Source organism: Pyrus communis, chromosome 11 (assembly GCF_963583255.1).
Source record: "Pyrus communis chromosome 11, drPyrComm1.1, whole genome shotgun sequence".
NCBI classification, from domain to species: domain Eukaryota; kingdom Viridiplantae; phylum Streptophyta; class Magnoliopsida; order Rosales; family Rosaceae; genus Pyrus; species Pyrus communis.
In genome coordinates, this window is record NC_084813.1 from 15,869,068 (window position 1) to 15,880,831 (window position 11,764).

At 38.0% G+C, this 11,764-nt stretch overlaps 2 protein-coding genes across 2 annotated transcripts; one reads left to right on the top strand and one right to left on the bottom strand.

Annotated features, from left to right (window-relative positions):
- The first annotated feature begins 4,605 nt into the window (after positions 1 to 4,605).
- Positions 4,606 to 5,763, top strand: LOC137709074 (uncharacterized mitochondrial protein AtMg00810-like). The gene is made up of 2 exons (XM_068448214.1): positions 4,606 to 4,809; positions 4,990 to 5,763. The coding sequence occupies exons 1-2, from the start codon at positions 4,606 to 4,608 to the stop codon at positions 5,761 to 5,763; spliced, it is 978 nt and encodes a 325-aa protein (XP_068304315.1).
- Positions 5,764 to 8,780: 3,017 nt separating this feature from the next.
- LOC137749417 (acyl carrier protein 1, chloroplastic-like) lies at positions 8,781 to 11,186 on the bottom strand. Its single transcript, XM_068489512.1, has 4 exons — positions 11,085 to 11,186; positions 10,773 to 10,886; positions 10,249 to 10,368; positions 8,781 to 8,970 (listed from the first exon to the last, which is right to left on the bottom strand). The coding sequence occupies exons 1-4, from the start codon at positions 11,184 to 11,186 to the stop codon at positions 8,845 to 8,847; spliced, it is 462 nt and encodes a 153-aa protein (XP_068345613.1). The 3' UTR covers positions 8,781 to 8,844.
- Between the last annotated feature and the right edge of the window lie 578 nt (positions 11,187 to 11,764).

Consider the following 11,764-nt stretch of genomic DNA (forward strand, 5'->3'; position numbering starts at 1 on the left):
ACATTGGTTTTTGGACTTGGCATACTTGGGTGGAGTATGAGCATTAATTGATATGGGTTACAATCTGGTTAGATTGGGTTTGGTTAGTTGGATTAGGTTGAGTTGGAGATGGACAGGCAAATGATCAACCCAGCTCAACCCAATCAATGAACGGGTTGAAATTGGGTTGGGTTCGAGCGGGTTATAACTAAAAAAAAAAAAAAACCTGCTTGTTCGAGTTTAAAGTCAGATTGGATATGGGTGGATTCGGATTAATCCAACCCAAATTGCATTCCTACTTACGCAGATCAAGTTCGAATCACTAAACTATAATACTTTTAATTAACTCATTTTCTCACCTCCTGTCATAGTCTCACTACGTGGCTAACCCTAACCCCCAAAGGCGTCATTTTATCCATTTTATATACATTGGATGAGCCATAAGTTACATGATAAACGTCAAAATTAACTATTAGGTGGTACAAACTTTGAAGGTTATTATAGCAGGCAGAAAGAAAATAATTATATTTCATGTGGAAATTATATGAACACCATAATTTTTAGTATCACATTTTTATAAGTCACAGCCAGCTAATCGATTTAACATGTTATGATATATTCTGCGAAACTGCCAAAACAGCTAAAGAAAAAAACTAGATAGTAATTAGCTAGAGAAAGCATGAAGATCGAGCATCATACTGTGTCGAGAGAATCCGCCCCCAAATCGACAAACTTGGTTTCGGGAAGCACTGTGCTTTCATCAGTGGAGAGTTGCTTGGCAATTGTGCTTTGCACGGTTAGCAGGGTCTCTGGTTGAGCCTGCACAAGGTAATCAAACAAGATAAGTGCTTATTATTGGAATAAAGTCCAGGAATGTAAATATTTTGTAATTATTAGAGTCATATTTTAGGAAGGATATTTTGTCTTTTTTTTTTTTTTTTTTTTTTTTTGTAACAAGGATTGTATGTACCTATTTATTCAGAATTATGGAATATACGAAATTAAGCCGTAAAATTCAATTTGGTATCAGAGCCAAACCGTAACCCTAATCCCACCGTGCTATCGTGCTGCTTGTGTCACGAGGGAAGAAGGAAGACGAAATTGGTCTTTTCGCTGCATACCTGCAGCAAGAACTGTTTGCTATGCTTGTATGTCGTGTGCTGTGTTGCAGCGTGTGGGTACTGTGTGTTGCCGTGACCTCTGGCGAGTGACAAAGGCGAGATGGGGATGAAGTTGGAGGGTGGGCTGCATAGCTCTACCCACGGTTCAGTCGTAAATCCAGTTGTTATTCAGAGTGATGCTTCGGTCGTACCTAGTCCTATAAAACTTAATGAATCAAACTATCCTCTTTGGTCCAAGGTGTTGGAGATGCATATCGCTAGGCATGGTAAGAAAGGGTTCGTGACAAGAAGCATCAAAGAATCCAAGGAGGACAGTATTGAGTATGAAGTTTGGGAAACAGGGAATGCCATTGTGAAATGGTGGTTGATTAATTCCGTGGATCCTGCCATCATGGGATTTTTCATTCATCTTCATACTGCTAAAGAGGTTGCTCGTACGTATTATGACGGGTCTAATATTTCTCATATTTATGAGTTGAAAATGAAGCATCACATCCCAACCCGAGCTCTACCACATCCCGGGCTCGACACAACCGTAGCATGATATTGTCCGCTTTAGGCCCAACCACGTCCTCACGGTTTTGTTTCTAGGAATTCACACGAGAACTTCCCAATAGGTCACCCATCTTGGGATTGCTCCAGCCTAAACTCGCTTAACTTCGAAGTTCCAATGAACTCTGAAGCCAGTGAGCTCCCAAAAGGCCTTGTGCTATATGGAGGTGGGCATGTACATATAAGGCATAGAGGATCCACTCCCCTAGGCGATGTGGGATCTAACATGAAGTCATTCAGATTTCGACAAGAAATGAGGCCTATCAGTGTATACCATACCAATCTCAAAACTGTTTGGCAAGAATTGGATCAAAGGAGACCAATCAAGATGGAATATGTTGTAAACTTGAAGACACTTCAAGAAGAGATCTAACTGGACCGTGTGTATGCCTTCTTAGCAGGGCTTGATGATATCTTTGACAAAGTACGTAGTGATATCTTAAGAACTCAACCTTTACCATATGTGGAGGAAATGCTCTCCATTATGAGGCGGGAAGCACAATGCTATGCAACGATGATGGGTAGTAGTGGCGTTAGGAACCAAAGAGGAGCCCCCATTCCCCCCTTCCCCGAGGCGATGGGGTCACGGCCACCTTCGGGTAGCCGGCCCTTTAATCCATCATCATTAATAAATTCTCGACCATTCACTAGAGAAAATAAGGATGATTTGAAGTGCACTTTTTGTGGGAAAACTCATCATACGGAAGATACATGTTTTCAGAAACATGGAGAACCTGAATGGTTTTCAGAATTGAAGAAAAAGTTAAGTGCCAAGGAATGAGCCACTAGTGGAGCAAGTGAAGGGCGTGCATCCGTTGCCACTGCCACCAAGGATGTCGTACCCCTCTCTGGTTATCTGAGTGAAAGCTTGTTGACTAAGACCACTCCTAGTGAAATCCCGACCACTCAGGTAGTATGAGGCATGCTTTTTTAGCCTCTGATATAGAACATCATACAGGTTGGATTCTAGACTTGGGTGCACTCGATCATATGACTTTTGATAAGAATTTATTTACTAGTATAACAACAACTTCATGGAAGTGTATTGCAAATGCCAATGGAATAACAGCACCGGTTTTGGGGGCCGATAGTGTGCACCTCACGCCAACCTTTCCTCTTCATCATTGTCTGCTTGTTCCTTCGTTGTCTTATAATTTGTTATCTATTCCTCAACTGACTGAGAAATTAGATTGTATTGTACTTATGTATCCATTTTTTGTTTACTTCAGGATATTCAGACCAAGGAGATAATTGGGCATGACACTAAGAGAGAGGGGTTATACTATATGGATGGCGTCGTTCCTAGCAAAGCTAACGCAGTTCGAGCATCTCATACCGATAATTTACAAGAAGTTTGGTTATTGCATTATCGATTAGGACATGCTTCGTTTGGTTATTTAAGGCATATGTTGCCTAGTTTATTTCATGCAATAAAAGAATCTGACTTACATTATGAAGTATGTATTCTCGCAAAAAGTCATCATGCTTCATTTTCTCCTAGTTTGAATAAAAGATTGTTTCCCTTTGATCTTGTGCACTCTGAAGTTTGGGGTCCCTCTCCTATTAGTACTTTGTCTGGCATTAAATGGTTTGTTACCTTCGCTGATGATTGTACACGTATGACTTGGATTTATGTGATGAAGAATAAAAGTGATATTAGTGTGGTGTTTCGGTCATTCTCTCAAATGGTTGCAACACAATATTCCTCTATTATTAAGGTTTTTCGCTCTGATAATAAAGGTGAGTATATTGGTTCCGAGCTGTCTAGCTTTCTCCAGGATCAAGGAATCCTACATGAAACTACTCGTCCTCATACCCCACAACAAAATGTTGCTGAGAGAAAGAACCATCATATCCTGGAGACTGTCCGTGCCTTACTCATTGGTGTGTCCATACCTAAACGGTTCTGGCCTAAAGCAGTCACCTATGTTGTGTATGTAATTAACCATATACCATCCCGGGTTTTGGACTTTCGTACACCTCTTCAAATGTTGACAGAATTTGTTCGAGTAGTGTCCACCAATACTCTTAATCCTCGTGTAGTTGGGTGTGTAGCCTATGTTCATATTCACAAGACTCATCGTAGTAAGTTGGATCCATGTGCCCACCGGTGTGTTTTTCTTGGATTTGCTCTTTAACGGAAAGGGTATAAGTGCTACCACCCTGAAACTCGCCATATGTACGTGACCATGGATGTTACTTTTTCTGAATCCGAGTATTTTTATGGTTCGATTACATCACCTTCTGATCACCAAGGGGAGAATATTATTGGTGATCTTGGGTGGTTGGAAATATGTAGCTCAGGGGGAAAGCGTATTGAAGAAAGGAGCTTTGAAAGCTCTCGGCAATGAGACAGTTAGGGCTCTAAGCAAGAAGATGCCGAGAACTGGAGTTTTCTTCAATCATCGAGCACCGAACCCCCTGAGTCCTCTCAACAACTGCTTGCCGAGTGTGATGAAGAATGTCGGTAGGAAGCTACCAAACCAGTTGCACTATTGCCTACCGAACCCATACCCCCTCTCTCTTAAGTTCGATAGTGCCACCCAATATGTCTACTCTGAATATCCCTAAGGTAAGTACCACTGATACTCATGTAACTAATCCAAATAACATTATGAGTACATATAAGTTGCCACTAAGGCTATATCATGGTGTTCCTCCTGACAGGTTTTCTCCTAAAGGAAAAATGAAGTACACAATAGCTAATTAAGTGTCATGCTCGAACCTTGCCCTGGAATGCCAAGCCTGGGTAAATAATGTGGAAGCAATCCAAGCACCAACCCGAGTTGAGGAGGCCTTGAAGGATACTAAATGGGCTGTTGCAATTGATGAAGAAATGATGGCATTACATAAGAATGATACATGGGAGGTAACAAAGCTACCTAAAGGAAAGAAACCGGTTGGGTGTAGATGGGTTTTTACAATCAAATACAAGGTAGACGGATCAGTAGACATGTATAAAGCAAGGTTAGTAGCAAATGGTTACACTCAAACTTATGGTGATGATTATCAGGAAACTTTTTCTCAGGAAACTTTTTCTCCAGTGGCAAAGATGAATACAGTACGGGTTCTGATTTCTTTAGCTGCAAATTTGAATTGGCCACTGAAACAATTTGATGTGAAAAATGCTTTTCTTCATGGGCACTTGGAAGAAGAGGTATATATGGATTTTCCTTTGGGGTACAATACTGGAGGGAAAACCGGAGTACGTAGGGTGCTAAAGTCACTTTACAGACTTAAACAATCACCTCATGCATGGTTTGGAAAATTTACTCAAGTTATGAGAAGGATTGGGTATTATCAGAGTCACTTGGATCATAAATTATTTGTGAAATAGAGAAGTGGGAAAATGACGGCCTTAATTATTTATGTGGATGACATGATAATAATGGGTGATGATACGGAAGAGATGATGAAGTTGGAGCAAAACCTGGCTGACGATTTCGAGATGAAGAATTTGGAAGATTTGAAATATTTTCTTAGCGTGGAAGTTGCTAGGTCACCTAGAGGTATTTTCTTATCTCAACGTAAATATGTTTTGAATTTATTAAAAGAAACAGGCATGCTGGGATGTAAACCTGTGGACACTCCGATAGTGGAGAAACATTATTTGGGGATTCATCTAGATCAGGAACCGGTTGACAAAGGTAGGTCTCAAAGACTAGTGGGGAGGTTGATTTATTTGTCTTACACTCGTCCGGATATTGCCTATGCCGTAAGTGTGGTTAGTCAATTTATGCACTCACCAAGTGTGGATCATATGGCTGCAGTAATGAGAATCTTGGCACATTTGAAGTCTGCCCCTGGTAAAGGGATTTTGTATGCATGTCATGGACATATGAGGATTGATGGATTTACAAATGCTGATTGGGCAGGTGATGTGATTGATAGAAGGTCTACATCTGGGTATTTTACATTTGTTGAAGGTAATTTGGTCACATGGTGGAGCAAGAAGCAGAATGTGGTATCACGATCCTCTACTGAAGTCGAGTATAAGGGGATGGCACAAGGTGTGAGATTCTTTGGCTACGGAAGTTACTTTAGAGTCTCGATTTTAAACATAAGGGAGCAATGGACTTGTATTGTGATAACAAGTCCGCTAGAGAAATAGCTGAGAATCTAGTACAACATGACAGTACTAAGCATGTGGAGGTTGATAGACATTTTATCAAAGAAAAGTTGGAGAAGAAGATTGTGTCAATACCGTTTGTGAACTTAGAGGAACAACTTGCAGATATTCTTACCCATGCTGTGTGTAGTAGGCAGTTCGATGACTCGCTTGTCAAGTTCAGCATGAGTAATATCTATGCTCCAACTTGAGGGGAAGTATTGGAATAAGTCAATATTTAGGAGAAAAGGAATGTAAATATTTTGTAATTATTAGAGTCATGTCTTAGGAAGGATATTATGTCCTTTATTTTCATTTTTTTTTTTGTAACAAGGATTGTATGTACCGATTTATTCAGAATTATGGAATATAGAAATTAAGCAGTAAAATTCAATTCTTATTCTAGTTATGCACGGATTAGAGATATGATTAAAAGAACGTACATAGAATAAGCACGGATGTATAAAAAAACATTTTTTCAAGTAACTACATACATTTTTGATGGCATTCGATAGAGCTTATAACAAGTAACTCTGATGGATGTGCTAATGGAAGTTATTGCTTGAGAAATTACTAAAAAAGGGGGAGCAAAAATAGGATGCAAGGGAAAGTGACTGTAAAATTACTATGTCCCCGTTAATTATTTATATAAAAAGAGGGTATATGATGATCATCTTACCCTCTTGATCCATAAAGAATGTTTGCTTAAATAATAGTGTGGATAGCCAAGTAAAAAGAGGATATTTGCAAAAATATATGTAAATCTATTTACAATGGAGCATGAGATTGTAGTCTTAGTCTTAGCCCCTTAACCACTGGCCCTTCCTGCATTGAAAATAATCAAATCATACGGTTAGTGAAAACTCATCTCTCTATTATCTATTATCTATTCTTACTATATATAATACGACGGTTCAATTGATAAGGAACAGCAGAGGAACCAATGCTCCTTGGAGATTATGAGGGAGGAGTTAAAGTAGGGTTAACTAGTTCACCTATTTTGATGTTTCCATGTGATCTTCAAGTTTCGTTTTGTATTTTGAATTTGATCTTTGTACATACGGATTTGTGTACTGAATCCTCCCCTTCACTGAAACTCCGAATTTTGGAGCTTAAGAATTAACTAAAAGTTTGCTTTTAATCTCTCATCTCTTTGTTTGGTGGCGGTGGTGGCTTCAGGCGGAGAAATCACGGGCTCTGACGGTCCAAAGAGGGGTGGGCAACCACCGGCCTAGAGTGGAGCCTTATTCTTTAATCGCAGTTTGATTGATCCCTATCTTCTTCTTTTTTTAGTTGTATAGGCGCATTCGTATTTAACTAGTAGTTTCCTCGTATTTCAAGCATAAAAAATAAAATTAAAAAAAATAAAAAAGATTAAAACTAAAAATCAGAAAATATATAGTTATGAAACAGACCTTTAAAACCTTACGCGTTTTGCGTATAAAAGTGTGAGAATTAGCTATTTTAAAAGTGCAATGTCTTTTTCCTGCAGTGTTGATAAGACGATATTGGAAATGAACATAATATTCAGACATTCAACATTAGAATTTTGGCGTTGAGTAAATTTTTTACATGGATTTGTTTAAGCCCAAATTAATAGATTTAGGCCGAGTAAGTTATTTGCTTGGCCCATAATGAGGTCTCGGCCCAGTTCAGAATGATCTGGCCGAGTCCGATATAATGAAGGACTCTCTGGCTTTTCAAGATAGTTCCGGATTAAGTTTGATCCTATTAGAAATCCTTGGTAAGCAAGATAGTGAGAATATGCTTTATACTCCCATCAAAGAGCAGGAACATGTATAGATTCAGATCCTAGGGTTAGAAGGAGTGTTCGAAATCCAATCCTGATAAGGAGAAGGTTGTCGATGAAATCTAGTCCTGGTAGGATTCTACCTTGGCACTAGGAAAGTTACTACTATAAATAAGAACGGATGTGCAACATTCAAAGCCTCTCCAAACACACAAACAAATATGCCTTGCACAAACCCTCGCTTTACGTAAAACCTCTCATTCTTGAGAAAACACTAACCGCCCTAACCTCGTCGAGCACACCTTCAATTAGTCTTAACAGCACTGTGTTTGACAACCGGCGACACCTTCAGTTAGTCTTAACAGCATTGGAGCCGTAGAATTAGGCAACCGGCGACACCTTCAGTTAGTCTTAACAGCATTGGAGCCGTAGAATTAGGCAACCGAGGAGCACCTTCAATTAGTCTTAACAGCACTGCTTCGACTTTGGCTGATTATTTATCCAAGTTTTAACCAATAAGGTCACTTCATTAGCCTTCTCGGCAAAGTGAGATGTTACCAGGTTATCTCGCTCGACACATTAAAAGTCGAGTTTATTTTATAATTGGATATTCGCAAGTATATTTCAGAGTTCAACATTCGGACAGCCGAACCACATTTACAATCAAGACACTTATCTCTTTTGAGTATTTGTGTTCGTACAGTCTGGAACCTTGGCGTACTTAAATTTGTACAAATATAATTACAGAGGTTGAGCCCAGTGCCAACAATTCGTGAACTTTGAAGAGAACTAGTAGCCTTGTCTTTAGGCTCTAGGACCCAGAAGCCGAGACGAGTTCCTTCCTTGGCCGCAATCGCGAGACACAGAAGTTAGCAGCGCGTTTGACACCACCACCACTATCATTCACTCACCTACCGAGCTCGGTCGTCGAGTTGGCACGCCCATCATTCAATCGAATGACGTAATTAGCTCATTAGTTACTCGGTCTGTGTGCCATATAGGCTTGATAGTTATTAGAATCAACATGATTACACACAATTATGCATTAATTGATGAAAATTGACATCTTGAATATTCAAGAGTGTTGCTGTTCGAGCCCTTTACTGTCATGCGGAGATATAACCTAAGACTAATTTATTATTTAAAAGGAAAAGTACAATTTTTCTTATATTTATTTGTCAAACAAATTGCATTTCGTTCCAAATGGAAATTATACGTCACGACCTCACTGGAGCTTTGACATAATCTAAAGGGAAAATCTGTAGGGAAAAGAAAAGAAACAAAATTTGACTGATACAAGGAATTAATTTTCTAGACATCAACTCTGGAGGCCCCTAAGTTGAAGCAGATTTCACTTTCTCAATCAGATCAGCAGCGTCTTGAACGGTTGCAATGTTCTCAGCTCCTCCTTCTCCGACGGACACGCCGAACTTCTCCTCCAAAGCCATTAGGATTTCAACCTGTTCCAGTTTTTTTTTTTTTTTTTATTGATCAGATATATATGTGCAGAGAGTGAAATTAATAATTAAATAAAAAGTAAATTATTGAACGAAGGTGAGATTAGTCAAGCATATGATCAAATGGTCTTGCACGTCACAATATTAATGGGTGATTAATCTATTCACTACCATCATTTAGAGGGGGTTCCAACTGAAGTCAATACCTACCTTATCTCTGAATTAATTGATGATGTCCCAATTAAGGGATGTATTCAATTGGGATTTTAATGAATTTTAATTCTTTTAATAAATCTAGCGGTATTTAATTAGAATTTTAAGTAATTCTCTGAAATTCAGTGTGTATTCAATCAGGATTTTAAGATGCAAGTGGCCCTTTACCACAGTGGTGAAAATGTTTTGAGCCTTTGCATGACAGCGTGGGATCGAATTCCGTCGGATGCTAATCTAACATCTAATCTTACAAAGTCTATCGTTTGACCAAAAAAAAAAAAAGAGAGATTTTAAGATAGTTTATTCAAATTTTTTGAAATCCGGGTATATTCAATTAAGATTCTAAATACATTTATAACATTTCATGTGTATTCAATTAGAATTTGATTTTAAAGAATTTAAAAAAGTTAAGGAATTAGATGGAATTAGATAGATTTCGTAGTGTATTTTAAACATCCACAAATCTCACATCTTTCCATGAAATTTCCAGGGAATTGAATCAAAATTTTACATAAAATATCTACAAATCAATTAAACTTCATAAAAATCCATTGATTTATCGATCCATTAAAATCTTTCAAATTCTCAATTGAATACGCCTCCTAAATATTGATATCAGAAAAATTATATTACTTGATGTGGTTTGTTATATGACTTATTGAGTACCTTGAAAGGGTTTGAATAACTAAACTATAATATGCATAACTCATTTTCTCACCTCCTCTAACTGTCTCACTACGTGGCTAACCCTAACCCCACAGGGCATCATTTTTACTCATTTTATATAATTGGATTAACGATAAGTTGCATGATAGAAGTCAAATTGATAATTAAGTGGTACAATTTTTTGAAGGTTACAATAGCAGACAGAAAGAAAATAATTTTATTTCATGTGGAAATTATATGAACACCATAACAGTTTTATAAATCACAGCTAGCTAATCGATTTAACATGTTTTGATATGTTGTGCAAAACTGTCAAAACATCACTCATCATCAATTAAAGCTAAAGAAAAAAAAAACTATATAGTAATTAGCTAGAGGAAGCATGAAGATAGAGCATCATACTGTGTCGAGAGAATCCGCCCCCAAATCTACAAACTTGGTTTCGGGAAGCACAGTGCTTTCATCAATGGAGAGTTGCTTGGCAATCGTGCTTTGCACGGTTAGCAGGGTCTCTGGTTGAGCCTGCACAAGGTAATCAAACAAGATAAGTGCTTATTCTAGTTAAGCACAGATTAGAGATATGATTAAAAGAATGTACATAGAATAAGCACGGATTAAGAGTACCGAAAAATGTTTCAAGTAACTGCATACAATTCTGCTGGCATTCGATAGAGTTTATAACTAGTAAGTCTGATGCATGTGCTAATGGAAGTTATTGCTTGAGAAATTACAAAAAAAAGGAGGAGAAAAAACAGGATGCAAGAGAAAGTAAGTGTAAATTTCCATGTCCCCGTTAATTATTTATATAAAAAGGGGGTATATAATGATCATTTTACCCTCTTTGATTCATAAACTTTGCTTAATAATAGTTATAGATAACCAAGTAAAAAAAAGATATTTGCAAAAATATATGTAAATATACTTACAATGGCGCATGAGATTGTAGTCTTCGTGCAAGTAGGGAGTGCAAATGATCTTCCAGCTGCCTTAGTGATCTTGATCTTTGGTACAAGTCTTAGCCCCTTAACCACTGGCCCTCCCTGCATTGAGAATAATCAAATAATACAATTAGTGAAAAATATGTTCTCTCTATTATCTATTCTCACTCAGAAACTCAGAAATATACGAGACTTGTCTCAATCTCTCACAATAGACAGGTTCATGCATGTCAATTCCACAAACACTGTGACATACGTACCCAAGAATCTGTGATTCCCGAAAAAAATCATGGCACTTACAATCCTAGATAATCCATTGAGTTGGCAAGTTGTGCTTCTGCCATTGGCGGTGTAAGGTAGAGTAGCCACAGAGATTGGGGAAATGGAAGCAAGAGAAGCCATGATCGAGATTGGAAGAATGAATAATTCTGTAAGACAAGAATAATAATAACAATAACAACTTATTCTTGTAATGCGTAGATGCATATAGGTTTGTCATTTGTTTCATTTATAGTACAGAGGTGCATGAAAAAGGCCTAGGCTTTGGTCGATGGTTACAATAAATCATATGGTAATGACCATGTAATTGGCGGATTATACCATAAACTGTGTCTCTTGTGCTTGTAAAGCTGGCTTTAAGTGGACTCAGCAGAGCCCTTCCTCAAAGACAAACATATAAGCTTAAGCTAAACTTTTTTTTATAATTCACATTCAATCTGCCTTTGCATCAACTTTGATGCTAGACAAATTGGGTTCAGATTTTGGGCTCAAACCAAGAAAAGTGGGTAGTTTTGAGCTTCAATAGTGGTCTTTCTTTTCTTTAATCCAAAAGGAGAGGTTCCAGGCTTGTTTGCTAATGTTGGGTTGAATTGGAATGGATGTGTAACTCCATACTATGAAAGAATATTGAAGTGTAGGAGTGAATGATTCTTCATTTTGGGGGATTAGAAGAGGGTTAGGCATGAAGAAAACTCATTTAC